The sequence below is a fragment of the Musa acuminata genome, chromosome BXJ3-5 (genome assembly GCF_036884655.1).
Source record: "Musa acuminata AAA Group cultivar baxijiao chromosome BXJ3-5, Cavendish_Baxijiao_AAA, whole genome shotgun sequence".
NCBI classification, from domain to species: domain Eukaryota; kingdom Viridiplantae; phylum Streptophyta; class Magnoliopsida; order Zingiberales; family Musaceae; genus Musa; species Musa acuminata.
Window position 1 is genome coordinate 36,197,042 of NC_088353.1, and position 14,761 is coordinate 36,211,802.

A 14,761-nucleotide genomic window follows, 5' to 3' on the forward strand; every position below is an offset into this window, starting at 1 on the left:
GGACCGGGTCGGATCGTGGGTCCAGTAAAGCGGATCGTATCCGCTCCGGTACATATTGGATCCGCCAATCGCAATTGTGTATAAATATATCCCTTTATGGTTTGCTATGAAACTTTTATATATAATTATTATTTTAATGTCATCCCAATGGGATTTTACATTCATATTCTTTCAAATATATTATATATAGGGTAATTATTATTTTTAATTTTTCTCAAGCTTATTATTCATATATTTTTATTATTCACAATCCTTTTCTTATTTATAATCCTTTTTAAAAAATAAAAATCTTAGTTTACTATTTATAATATCATTTTTTTTCTTTTCTATAACCTCTTATTAGTTATCGTTGAGGAGGAGAATAAGGTAATGATGATGAGGGGAGGTTGAAGAAAAAAATATTCATATATTAACAAATGAATAGTTTAGAGATCTTTAAAAAAAAAATTTAAAATATTTTTTTTTTCAAATGGTATTATTTTAATTCAAAAATATTCAAATTGTTACTATTTCTAAGATTAGTGAAATATGTCGAATCAAAAATATTTTATAAACACATTGGTAACCGTAGTTAGTAAAGATTAACATAATAGCTGGACGAATATTATGGAGAGTGATATTTATGGAGAATTTTAATATTTAAAATTATAATTATATATTGATAACTTTTAAATATTTGAAGATATATATATATATATTATGTCAATGTTTAAAGGAGAAGAGGGGGAATTGAGCCATTTACAAACTTAAAAAATGTCGTTATAAGTAGAATATAGTGGTCAATTTTTATAAATAAAAATAGAAAAAATATATTTTATTTCTATAAAGTTAAGAAAAAAAAAGAGGAAATAGAATAGTAGCCCATGCATATGGTGGTAAAAAAGAGAAAGTCTTAATGATGTTAAAACACCCACTATGATTGACCAACTCTGCCAGTGGTGGACCAGCGTTGATAAAGGGTTGCGTCGTTCTCTTCTACCGTGACGCAAAATCCGTTACCTACGCAGTCACCGATGGACCCCGCATTTCCTCAACCATAAAAGGGGTTACATGTGGCGCGCCGAACTGCGTACGACTCTCTGCGCCGCACTGAAACCCGCGAATCGCACGCACCTTTGCACTGAAGAAGAAACGGTTGACCAGATATTTACTGTCCCTGCTGTCAAAGTCAAACCCCTCTAAATCTGGAGCCATTAAGCATTTAAACCTCTCTCTCCCTTCCTCTTCCTCGCTATCTCCTACAACTACAACAAAGAAGGGGAACGGAGAGGGAGAGATGAGCAGATAGCGAGCGGAGGAGACGAAGCGATGATGCCGAAGAGGGAGTCGGACGCGACGAGCCTGACGTCGTGGTCGGCGACACAGTCGCCGCTGCATCGGCCCGTTTACTACGTGACGAGTCCCGTCCACTCCCACCACGACGCTATCCGTATCTCCTTCTCCCACTCGTCGCCCGGCGCCTCCCCGGTCCACCCCTACTACGACCCTTATCACCACCAGCGGTACAGCAGCTCCCCCATCCACCATTACCGCGAGTCCAACGCCCGCCTCTCCTCCTCCTGGCGTAAGCTCCCCACCCACCACCACGGCCCCTCCGAATCTGACGACGACAACGGTCGCGGCTCAATGGGCTGCTACGTGACTTGGTTCGTTCTGGCGTTCGTCCTGCTCTTCACCCTCTTCTCCCTCATCCTCTGGGGCGCGAGCTTGTCCTACAAGCCCCAAGTCATCGTCAAGGTCCCTGCCCGCCCGAGCCGATCCCGATTGGAACCGGAACTCGCTCCCCGTCACTAACAACGTCTTCCACACTGTTGATGTGCAGGACGTGGTGTTCCGGAACTACGATCTCCACGCGGGGACGGACATCACGGGCGTGCCCACCAATATGATCTCCATCAACTCGACGGTCCGGATCGCGTTTCGCAACCCGGCCACGTTCTTCGGCGTTCAAGCCTCGTCCACGCCTTTGGAGATACACTACTCCGAGTTCAAGGTCGCCTCCGGACACGTAAGCTTTCCTCCTCCTCTCGCGTACATTGTTTGAATCAAGGCCAAAGTTGCACCGAGCTCGAGGCGTTCTCCGATGCGCATGCAGATGGAGGAGTTCTATCTGTCACGGGAGAGCCGACGCGTGGTGGTGGTGGCAGTGGCCGGCGTGCATGTGCCACTCTACGGCGGCGGATCGAGCCTGAGAAGCCGTGCCGACGACGGCGGCGCCCCAGCGGTGGTGCCGCTGGAGCTGTCCTTCACGGTCCGGGCGCGGGCCCACGTCCTCGGTCACCTGGTCAAGGTCAAGTTCTACCACCGCGTCCGGTGCTCCGTAACCCTCCGCGAGGAACGGCTAGGCAAGCCCCTCACGCTCGCCAAGGCCTGCGAGTACCGTGACGGATGAGTTCCCAAGCTCGAACACTCTGGAGAGGGCGGGAAGGAGAGATCCGAATCGAACGGGTGGCGTGGGACGTGAGTTTCCTCGATCGAAGGTCGTCGGGCAATTGGCACGTCGGCCATTCCAAACCCGTGACGTTTCTCTTGTCGTCTAGTTCAGCGTCGCTTGTATGCTTCTTCAACCTCAACGCAGACACGCCTAATAAACTTTCACTATTACACAACATGGTAAAATAGTAATCAAGATGAGATAAACAAAGAAAATTATCTTTTTTATTTATTTCTTGCGTTACTTTAGAATCCTATTAGGATCCCGTGCAACGATCACTTGCAAAATTAGCTCGAAGCATTCATCTTCGTCGTACACTTCAGCTGATGAAATTTATGTTTCCTCTCTTCCTAAACGTGGATTGATTCCATTGGCTTTAGTACTTAACGCTTGGTGGTCTTTCAAGACATGATCCGGATCGCACCGTCATCCGGCCCGACGCGAGGGCGGACCCCTTTTTAGAGTATTCTATTTTTATACGAACACCAAACACCATTTGGTACCACAAGTCTAACGAACACGTCCCCACGAGGAGTTGTTTTGCGCGGGCCCTCGATTCACGAGGCTCACGTTGCACCCTTTTGTTTTGGGTTTCCAGCACGTGAACCAACGGAGGGACCGTGCCGCCCCGATCTTGATTTGTCGCCTCTTCTGGCGAATCTTGGATTGCTTTGAGTCCGATGGCCGCCGTCGGCGTCTTCTCCTACGCCCGCGAGAAGCTCTCCGAGAACTGTTCTCTGCTCTGTCCTGGCCTCTTCGATCGCGGTACGACCTGCTTCTCCCAAAAAGACCCCATCTTTGTGGGTTTCTTTGTTGGTTTGGTTGGCAATGTTTTGGGGTATTTTGCAGCGAGTAGATCTTCCTGTGGATTGAAGGCGGTGATAGTGCTGCTACATATAACGTTCGTAGGCGTTATCTTCCTCTTCGATGCCAATTTGATACGCAAGTCAAGGGAGGAGCCCTGGTAGTCTATGAAATCCCGTTCCCTCTTTGTTGCTATCATCATTATTTCTTTTGCTGTTTAGATTGTCAGTTTAGGTGTAGCAAAGATGTAATTTTTGTGGATATTATGTGGAAGAGAAGAAGAAAGGTTTTGAGTTGGCGGACTTGTAGATTTCGTTTTGTGATAAATGAAGCTCAAATTTTAGGAGCTCGTGTGTCTTTGTCAACTATTGTCAGCTCGAAACCGTTTCTACGCTAGTTTTTAGCTTTAGGTTGCACCGAAGATGGGTGTTGTCAAGACTCTCTGTGTTTTGACCATTCAACTGTTGTCAAGTAGTTTTGGGCTCTGTGAATGGTTATTTTGATTGACCTTTTAGGCATTTTACTTGGGTAGCATGTATCAAGATGGTATAAATAATGAATGCCAAATTGGTGTATCTCTGAATGTGATGTCCCATTGAGACTGTGAGGCATTTGAGTGGAGATTGTAGCATCACATTGTCTCACTTGGGAAAGTACAGAAAGAATAAGCTTATTTATAACTTGATTGACTAATAACAGCCACCGTATATGGCTAGGACCATTCTGTGGAAATTATTGGATTAGCAAGTCAGACAATTATAGTATCCTAGATATCTGAGTTTTATGGAAATCTTTTTTCTCTTTACTTCCGCTCGTACTGCACCATATTCCCTGTCTTTTTGCATGCATCAATGATGTTAACTGGTGTTTTAAATGTTCCATGTGGACCATGATGAGTGACAGTAAATTTGTGAGCAAATATGGTATTCATATGATTGTTAATTTGTCATAATGGTCATTCTTTTATTCACAGAGAGGCACATGCACTGTAGGAGGCAACAATGACGGGGTTGTTAATATTTTCATATCATCTGGGGTTGGCGATGCTGTACCAGCTGGCCACCTCTGCGTTGATAACTGAAGAGAGTTGGCTCAAATATTATATTGTTCTTCAAGATTTAGGCTTTTCTTTCAAAATTTCCTAACAACCTATCTAGAGAACTCTTTCTTCTCCTTTTAAAGCAATGTAATGAGAGCAAACTTTATAACAGGTCAAAACCCTATAATCAAGTCGAAAGCATAAGAATCCTACTGTAGTATAATTTTGATGAGTGAACATGCATTCATGATTCAACATCTAATAAAATTTAAAAAACATCCAATAAAGCCTCTCTCCTGCTTGCACTTGTAATGTTCTGTTATGTAACACTTTATGGATGTCATGGTGGGCATTTTGATGTTATCTTCTCAGAAGGCTGTTAATATTTTCATTAAAAGCTGTTTTCTCTCTGAGATTGGAATTCTAATATTTTCCACTGAGAAATTAACTCGATTCTTTTCTGATGAATTAGAATTTTGACACTTGTTATCTGCCTTGTGCACTACATAAATACATTGATATTATCTATGTTCAACCATGGTCTTTTTCTATCCTGCTCCTTGTTAGGTCCTCGTCGCCACTTGTCTGTATGAGTTCTCTTTTCCTTGTTTTCAGCATGAGAATGTAGTGAATCTTTCCTGCTTGACAAATAATTGATTCTCCTATTATTTATTCATGTGTCTCTCACTGATGACATTTCATCTGGAATGCAAATTGCAAGTTTACTGTGTTGAATCTCATGCATTTATCTTTGATTCCTTCCAACTATAATTTGTACATAAGTTTTGGTAGTGATTTTTATTTGATGCTATAAATAAGCTTGATGTGTTCTTACTAATTAGTTTATTTTATTTTGTTTGATGAAAATTTCTGCATTATTATCTGAACTTTGTCAATTTTGCTATTTCTTGTCTCTCAATCTTTAATGATGAGGCCATCTGCATTATTATCGTAATATTCTTTGGGTCAAAAATACTTATAGCTGTCACATTCTAGTTGTATTACCTTTTATTCTCTACACTTCTTGCTTGCTGCTTTAGTTAATTTATGTTACTTACCATTTTTTACCTTGAATGTGGTCCATTTGTAGGTATATCACAGTTTATCTGATGGTTTTTCTGGTTACTCTAGTTCAATATTTCTTTACATCTGGCTCATTCCCAGGGTAATGACATCTAAGCTTATCATGATTGTCCTTTGAAAAATCACATACTGTTTTCCATCAGAGCAAAAGTGCCTTATGGGTGCCTCTTTTTTACATTCCTGCTTGTTAGATACATCATTGATGCAATGAGGGTGAAAAATGGCAGCAACACTACATTTATAAACTCACCAGCAATTGTAGAGTAAGATCATAGTCATTTCATGATTGTATTAATATGGACTTGAAGTTTTGTTGGCATCTTATTTTTCTATCTTTCTAATGTTCAAGCAAAGACAGTCTAATGCAAGAAATGGGAACTTAGTTTCTTCCACAAGGAATAATCAGTTAGAAAGGCAAAATTCCCGCTTGCCTTCATTATCATGGGAAAAGCTAGTTATGGAACTCTACCCTCCTGGATCAGCCATCAGGTATATTATTATTATTGCAATGAGAAGCATATAATGTTATAATAATAACTATTTCAAGCTCATCTTTATATTATATTCTTAGATCACTAATTGTAAAAAGGAAAAAAGAAAAGGCCCACTAGCAAAAGTACAATACATGTAACTGGATCTGATGTCACTACCCTCTATTCGCCGAGGGAATGTCACTGAAAACAACAATGGAGAAGAGTGGAATGTGTAAAGACAAACCATGACCAAATATGGTTAGATTGAATGTTAGATTAATTGATATAACTTGTAAGTAATCTTTTCTCTGCTTAAATTTAGCTAGAATATCTTTAATTTTTTAATATTTTTGAGGATTTATAATTATTACAAAATATTGAAATCATGGTTCACTTTACTAGTCCATACCGGTGTACTGATCAGTTATTGGTATGGTACATACCGAGTTGTACCGAGCCATATCGAGCATATCGACACATAGTAAATGGGAGCATATTGATGTCCCGTCCATACCAGTCCCTTGTCAGATCGGTATGCACCACTCATATTGAGCAGTATGTTACGGTACGACGAACCTTGATTGAAATTTCACATATTAGTCTCATATTACTCCCTTCTTGAACTTGTATGATATGCTGCTCTGAATTGTACCACTTAGGGACAAAAAAAGAGGGAAGGCTCCAAAGACAAATAGACTAACCAGAGTCCTTTTCTAGCCCTAGTTTTTTTATCTTGATTTAATGACTTTTGAGTTGTTTCACTAGAGAGTTGACTGGTATTGGTCCAAATTGGTCAACAACATTACATAGATGGTGTGAGTGGCATCTTGTAATACTGTAGCCCATGCTATGTAAAGTGAAGTGTCTACATAATTTGTATTCTTATTTAAGATTTAATAATTGACCAATTTCAATTTCATTATGCATTATCATTTTGGTTTTACAGGAACTGGACTTGCACTTACTGTAATATCATTCAGGTAATATCTGATTTTTTTATAGTACCTCACTCAACAAGAAGTCTGCTTTGGAAAATCAATCTCTAGATTGCTTTTTTATTTAATATATCTGTATAAAATACTGGTACTTGCTTCTCAGTGCTTTCTTGTCCTTTAGTTGTTCCAAACTTGTTGTCACTATTTTACACTTCACTTGCACATGTAATAAATATGCAAACTTATCCGGTGCTTAATGTCAATTTTGTCTGTTAGTCAATCGATATTGTTGATCAACTGTATGATGAAAGTCATCATATTCTAGTCCATTCTAAACTAGACTCTATTTTGAAATTGTTTCAATTGATACTAAATGCATGCATGCTAAAATTTAAAGTATTTTGATATTTATAAATTGTTTACAATATCAAATGTTTTCTGTGCTCTTAAAATACCTTTCCATCTATTATATAATAAATCATGTTCACCTAAATTGATCATCTATATTGAACTCCATGTTTGATTTTCAAACCGAAGAATTGAAGCATCAATTCTTCTAGAAAAATACTAGCTCAGCTCTCTCTCCTCTCTGTTTCTCTCTCTTTATTCTATGTTGTGTTTATATTTATTTAGTTATTTAGATATTAAACTTAAGCTTGCTTCTGGATTCAAATGATGAAATTCAGGCAATTGTAAACAGATTCGCTTTGTACTTGATTTGTATTAGTTAAATGCCTGGTTATGCCCGAGACTTCTGAATTTGGTTACATTGCTATAGTATTTTTTGAACAAAGGTAGCACTGATCTGTGTTTAAGCTAATATCCATGGAAATATTTTCATTTAACCTACATGTTCCAAGCTAGCATCTCTGTTTTCATCCAATTGTACTTTCTATTTAAGTTTGCAATATATACTAAACGCTTTGCTACATATGTGCAGCCTCCACGCTCAAAACACTGTCATGATTGTGATAAATGTGTCCTTCAATTTGATCATCACTGTGTCTGGCTAGGAACTTGCATTGGGCAAAGGAATCACTGCCGGTTTTGGTGAGTTCACTCCAAAAGTGGATTTTTATGGTGCTATCATGTAAACTCATTGATTGCCATTGTATCTGGAATTCTATGTTAAAAAGAACATTTTATTACTTGAAAAAAAGAATGTTACTTGTGGTAGTTTCTGGTCCAGTTAATTTAATGTTTTTTTGCTGATCAATTATATTTTTATTCATGTATTGCTGTAAGTTAGTTACATGATAACAAAGCATAAAATTGCATGCTTCTTGTGCATATTTGAAGCCACTTTTTGAGATTGATTAATCCTTTGCCAAACTGAATATCGGAATTGCAACTGCTGCCATCATGCATCCACAATCGAGTCCTGTGACCTGATTCCTGTGAACAACTTGGCTATTTAACACCACATTGCCAAATGCTGACCTCTGATACTAGCATCATTTGACTTGTATCTTGGACTCTGTTTCCTTAGGTTGTGAGTAGATCATCTTTCATATTTATAAATTGTTATTTTTAATATTGTTCTTGTCTTTCTTAGTCTCCATGTTAATTTTTCTAATCTTAAATGCCTCATGGCATGCAAAGCTTACTGGGATTATGCTTCATATCATCTAAGCGCATCAAGCATTTTCCTATTCTTCTACTTCATACATAACTTTTTTCCTTGCTGGACTTGGTTGTTTTGCTTGCGTCTTTACTCTCTAAAGAAACACATAGTGATGTATATATGTAATTTTGTCTGGTTGTTGTATTATTTTCTTTTATGGAGATTTTGTAGGTGAAAAACTAATGAATTGTTTTGGGAATCTATTGGTAGGTGGTACATTTTTGTAGAAACAATCCTTTGCATCTGGACTGTTGTATTATATATCACATTCTTGCGCTCAAAACTCATGAAGACATGGTATGGTTTCTCCCATCGAATAACTTGTAGTATCTAAAATTGAGTAGTTGATTCAAGCCCTTGTTCAAACTGCATGTCCTTAAAAGTCTTAACAATTGTGGACCTTAACAATTAGTTTACGTCCCTTAACAGGAGAAATGTGAATATGAGGGTTCTGACAATTAATTTTGTGTTCTAAGCCCTTGTTCTCGTTCTTTGGAAAATTAGCACAACATCTGCTTAAAATGGCCTTTTCAGGTGGAAGGATTTAATCGCCATAGTACTGTTAACTGCATTGGTGTTTTCTCTCATCTTTCTTCTTGTACTGCTCCTATTCCACAGGTAAGATCAGATTTCATGATTGTTGGAATTTTACATTTAATTGTAGTGTTTTTAGTTCATTACAGTATGCATTTAACCTATTTTTCTCCATGTAAGCAAAATCCGATATTATACTAAACGTTCTTAGTGATTTATGTAGCTAGTATTTTGGAGAATTAGGTGAATGAGATTGGGTCTGCAAAAGGAAAATGCTCCCTGAAATATGTTCCCTTTGCCATGTAAAGGAATCGAAGTTCTCAGCTATGGATACTTCTATTTGGGAGATAGGTTTTCAGCCATGTCGTGTTCCTTCCACTTCTTTGTGTATGCTCTCAATAAAATGATCGACAACTTTGCTCATATTTCTTCTTCTGCTCATTAAAGTTCCCTTTCAATTTCAACTTAGTTCCACATATCTCTGATCACTGCAGCCCATTGATTATAACAATATTTACTTTCATGAGAGGCATGAAGTTAGATTCTTATGGACCTTGTGTTACCCATGGAATTTGATCAATATCCATGTTTATCAATCTGGTCCTGTGACAAGTCTTAGATTTTTTCCTTACAGTTAACTTGGACCAAATGGCACATTACCATAGAAGTTAGCATTTTTTTTTTTTTTCATTTTTTTGTTTCAAAATCGTTTACTAGGACCTAATTATTTGCTTTGTCTTGGTCTGTTGTGATTGTGACGGCACCTCATTGTGAATTTGGATGAGATTTTCTCTCCAGGTTGAAGATTGGTTGAAATCAGGATTTCACTTGATATTCACACTTACCATCTGCATATAATACTTTGTGGAAGAATTATGATATGGCATCATAAACCCAAATGTTTCACTAATTTTTCTTTTTTGATGATCTTTGGTCCAGCTACCTAATGATAACAAATCAAACTACTTATGAAATGGCGAGAAGGCGGCGCATTTTGTACCTAAGGTATGAGCACTATTCTGGTTTCCATACCTCAGCTTATTATGATGACATCTCATTGCTAATTGTACTTATAAGCAGATACTGAATGTTTATGATTTGTAGGGGAATCCCAAAGAAGGTTCATCCATTTAGCAGAGGCATTTGCAAGAACCTGTATACATCTTGTTGCTCCAGGGACAGCATGTACACTCTGGAAGCTGTCCCACCAATGGAGGAATTGGAAGCAAGAGCCAGACCTTACACTTGTGTGGACATCATTTCTTGCAAGTGTTGTTGATGAATTCTTGTTTGATGTTTCTTTGGCCTGCACTTGCTGTATCAAATGCTGTAATTCTCTCATTTATTATTTCTTCTCCTTGTGTTTTTGAAACACTTAGTAAACATCTGCTTGCAATGTTAGAATGTGTACCACATTAGATATTTATCAAAATGGGTGAGAGGATTAGTTAGCCAAATAACTGTCTCTTCCCCCATTATACTTTTATTAGTAAAAAAGACTGCATAGATTGAATGACGAAGTAAAAGCACAACAAAAAGAGTCATTTACCAGTGATTTTGCTTCTGATCATTTCTATGTTTGGCCTGGTCATTGATGTTTATATGTATGTATGTATGTATGATCATTTATAAATAAATAAATATATATATATATATATATATATATTCATATATAATAGAAATATCTAATAAAAGATTCATGAAGTTGATCCTAAATAATTGAGATTTTTAACTTTGTTGCAGTTGTAAAAAGATCCAATAAAGGTTGAACTTTATTTTATTCGAGTTTTGGTAGATTTTAACCTATACATGTTAATGATATAATTTTGATAAAGGAGGGTCAATGTAATTATTTGTCGATCGTTAAAGAGCTATCATTGATCACTGTAGTGGGCCATCTTAGATATATTAATCCGGTGATCGAAACCAATTAAATACTAACTTTTTACTAGATTTTAATCGACAGGTCTACTCGTTAATGATGATGTGGCATCCGACAAATACTCAAGAAGGCCTAACTATAGATCTGGCTTTATTAGAGTAGTAGAGATGAGATCCGCTGCCGCTGAGCGTGCGTGACGAGGACGACGACGACGCCGACATCGCGTGCCGACACCGAGCCCAGCCAGCCTGCCTGGCTGCTAAACGAACTCCCAATAGAAACGTTGGATTCTCATCGACATTTCATCGAGCATGAACGCGACAAACAAGAAACTATAACAACAGACGAAACGCCGTAATTGCCGCGACTGTAATCTCGCAGAACCCATCCAGCCAGCATTTTTACTTTGCCAACTCAAACTCGATCACCACATTCTACTCTCTCTCTCTCTCTCTCTCTCTCCATTCATTTGGAGTGACTGGGTTTTATTGATGCAGAAGCTTCTCAGCCCCTACCCACCCACGTCTTCCATCACGTTGCATTACATTATTTGGGACGTACCAGATGTTGGGTTCTGTGCAGGAGAGTGGTGTCATTGCCATTAACCTTTGTAGCCTTTATGGTCTTCTTCTCCATTATTCTCATGTACTACCGGTGCCAAGGAGCCTCCACAACAGCAATAAGATAATCTCTACAAGTTTTCAGGACGTTTTTTTTTTACCAGTCTAATAATTAGCTCTGTAATCTAATTTAATTAGATAAAATATATTATAAATTTATTTAACCTTTAATTAAAACTATCGATTAATAAAAATATATATATAGTCAATTTTTTTAAGATATGATCTTGATGAAAAGAATATTTTTAATTATCATAATAGACCATCAACTTTTGTTTATAAAAAGATAAAATATTTTAAGAATGAATCATTAAAAATTATAATTATAAATCTATTTTTAACCTCTATTAGTCTTTATTCTATTATTTATAGTAATACCATAAATAATAAAAAGAGAAGAAAAAATAAGTCTAGTTCTCTTAATAGATCAACATCACCATAGTTTTCGGATTCAATGATAATGCATTTGCATATCACATAAAGTTTTTCTAAATGATATCAAAAGGTATTTAATTTTGATCTTCATCTATGATTATTTAATTTTAATTTTGGTATTAAAGTTTTCACATAACAATATTATAATTACAGTTTTTATTCTTATAATTGGTATCAAAGCTAGAATTTTGAAATCAAATACTTTGATCATAGAAAAGTATCATATCTGTATTTATATATGTTTATAAGCACTCTTCACTTGTGAAAGGATGTCATCGATCTAGTCATTTGTCATGTTTGCCCTAATTGGCTGCTTGTGGGCGATGCACGTTTCCTCCCATGGGTGATCTATGAACGATAGAAGGATACGGGTGTTGGATGAAAGGATGTGCAACACTGCCATTGGTAGGTTGTTGTCGAACGTCTAGGCCAAAGGTCATAGAAGGCTGAGCGATGCGATTACGACCTCCATTAGTCATCGATCTAGTCGTGGGTAATGATTACACATATGGTAGCATCATTGTATGCAACAACGATTGCTTGTGTACAACAACCTAGGCGATGCTATGGCGACCTGCCTTGGTCACCAACGTTGCACACGCAACAATGTCACTATGTGTACAACAAAGCAACAACACTACTACCTTTGATCGCTGGTTACAAAGCAAGTAGGCCGTAGTTCACAAAGGTTGTGGCGGTGTTGCTAGTAGCGATGTGCATCAATGAGACATCGGAGGTTTTAGTTCCTAATGACTATACAATAACTATAAAGGTTATTGGTCGATTATGGATACTGTGCGTAGTGAGAATAGTAATGCGTGGGCGCGATGGCATGCTACGATGAATATAAGGGGTTGTCAGTCGACCACAGAGATAGTTCGGATTGGTCGCACATTACAATGATGTGTGTGAGCGCGATGGCATGCTACGATAGCTGTAGGGGTTGCCGATCGATTGTGAAGAGAGTTCGAGCCAATAGCATAATGTGGCGACCATAGGGGTCACCACTTGGCCATGCATCACAATGGCAGTAGGCGGCGCACAAGCGGAGAACAACCGTGTATCATGATGACCATAGGCAGTTTGGAGGCAATGGACTGTTGCACACCATGACGACCATAAATAGTGCATAAGCGACAAGCAACCATGCACCACGGTGACCGTATGCCTCCCACAACAACGGTTGAGGAGAAAAAGTGTTTTTCAATCATTAGAAGACTATTTTACCCTTTTAATTCTAGTTGATGCCTCCTTATCAATTTTGCCTTTCAGAATCAAATATTTTTACTATATATCTTATCAAAACTATAATTTTATCGTTCAAAAATCAAATATTTTTGACTTATATCCTTAATTATAAAATTAACTAAATTTATTTTCTTTAATTAAATATTTTTATCAAACTTTATTTTAACTATATTTTGACTATTTGATTAGATTTAGATTTGATGAATCTCATGACCAAATTTAGAAAAAGTTAAAATTTGACTTTAGTTAATTTAATTTTGATCGGCATAATTGGGCTGATGTTTAGTCTAAATCTGTTAGCCTATGTTTGGGTAGCTTAATTCTAGACTTGATCGATTAAATAAGGTTGATTGGTCTAATAGGGTTCCATACGAAATAAAAAAATATAAATTATAATTTTTTATAATTTTTCATATAACATATTAAAAAAAAATTTGTTTGTGATAATTAAATTTTAATTATTATTCTTGGATATTTGTGTATTTATTCATATACATATATTTAAAATTATGAAATAATATTTATTTTTTATACAAAGATATGATTTATGTTTTATCATGACAAAAATTGTTATGTAAGTTTTTTATATTGATTAATATTTAATAATTATTATGATTAATATTTAATTATTATTAAACTATTTTTATATAAATTAGATAATAAAATATTAAAAAATATATTATTTATAACTTATATCCATAAGTTTAATTGGATTAGTAGTTGTTAAAATGGCCTAGGATGGTAGACTTATGAGGTATAAATTATAATAAATATTTTATAATTTATATAATATTTTAAACTATATTTTGTATTATTGTATTAGTCTTGTAACCACCAAGATGACCTAGACTAATGACTCATAAAATTATATTAAAGAATTAGCCTTAAATAATATTAAAAACATTCATAATAATACATGTAATTATGAGATTTAGATAATCAGAGAATTTACTTTGAATAAGTATGCAATGGGGTAGGATAATACTATTTTAAATATCATTATAATTTAAGAATGTATACTTAAAAATAATAATACTATTCCATAAGGATGATATTCATTCTTCATAAATAATTTTGAGTGAACACTAACTATGTCAATATTTTACCCTTAGATGAAATATTAATGATATCAATAGTTTATCATATTTCAAAAACTTAAAATATTAATGTTGTTTTATATTTTATGATGATCCCTATTTCCACACACTCCAATGCTTCTAATGTCTCTATACTCTCCGGTTTAAATTATTCAAAATGGTCAAAGCATATGTAGTTTACATTGAGTTTATTAGATCTTGACTTAATATTGTTTGTTGAAAAGCCTGTAAACTTAATTAATGAAAATGTTATAGAACAAGTTAATAAAATGAATATTTGGAAAAATATTTAATAGACTTAGTCTAATGTTTATAAGAATGACAATTGTGAATAACAGAAAAACTTTATTACCACCTATAACTAGTGCATAGGAATTTTTTAGAGCTACAAAAGATATATTTATCTACCGATAAGTCATGGGTTAGCACATTAATAAAGAAGCTGTTATGACTCAGTACAATAATACTCGAGGGATTCAAGATCACATCCTCAATATAACTAATAAGATTATGAAAATCAAAGTATTAAGGATATTTGTGGATAAGTCTTTTC

General features: G+C 36.2%; 2 protein-coding genes across 2 annotated transcripts; both read left to right on the forward strand.

Moving 5' to 3' along the window:
- The first annotated feature begins 1,308 nt into the window (after positions 1 to 1,308).
- Positions 1,309 to 2,483, forward strand: LOC103985968 (uncharacterized). The gene is made up of 3 exons (XM_009403820.3): positions 1,309 to 1,737; positions 1,823 to 2,008; positions 2,096 to 2,483. The coding sequence occupies exons 1-3, from the start codon at positions 1,309 to 1,311 to the stop codon at positions 2,390 to 2,392; spliced, it is 912 nt and encodes a 303-aa protein (XP_009402095.3). The 3' UTR covers positions 2,393 to 2,483.
- Positions 2,484 to 3,034: 551 nt separating this feature from the next.
- Positions 3,035 to 10,298, forward strand: LOC103985785 (protein S-acyltransferase 10). Its single transcript, XM_009403616.3, has 11 exons — positions 3,035 to 3,199; positions 3,284 to 3,398; positions 5,368 to 5,442; positions 5,552 to 5,623; positions 5,715 to 5,849; positions 6,780 to 6,813; positions 7,709 to 7,818; positions 8,603 to 8,689; positions 8,927 to 9,010; positions 9,866 to 9,931; positions 10,031 to 10,298. The coding sequence occupies exons 1-11, from the start codon at positions 3,115 to 3,117 to the stop codon at positions 10,203 to 10,205; spliced, it is 1,038 nt and encodes a 345-aa protein (XP_009401891.2). The 5' UTR covers positions 3,035 to 3,114; the 3' UTR covers positions 10,206 to 10,298.
- Positions 10,299 to 14,761: the final 4,463 nt, after the last annotated feature.

Bases quoted from the DNA above. Each gene is read 5' to 3' on its own strand.
- LOC103985785 (XM_009403616.3), top strand. From the start codon at position 3,115: ATGGCCGCCGTCGGCGTCTTCTCCTACGCCCGCGAGAAGCTCTCCGAG. The intron at 5,443-5,551 runs GTAATGACATCT...CCTGCTTGTTAG, and splicing joins ACATCTGGCTCATTCCCAGG to ATACATCATTGATGCAATGA. The intron at 6,814-7,708 runs GTAATATCTGAT...ACATATGTGCAG, and splicing joins CTTACTGTAATATCATTCAG to CCTCCACGCTCAAAACACTG.
- LOC103985968 (XM_009403820.3), top strand. From the start codon at position 1,309: ATGATGCCGAAGAGGGAGTCGGACGCGACGAGCCTGACGTCGTGGTCG. The intron at 1,738-1,822 runs GTCCCTGCCCGC...GTTGATGTGCAG, and splicing joins AGCCCCAAGTCATCGTCAAG to GACGTGGTGTTCCGGAACTA. The intron at 2,009-2,095 runs GTAAGCTTTCCT...ATGCGCATGCAG, and splicing joins TCAAGGTCGCCTCCGGACAC to ATGGAGGAGTTCTATCTGTC.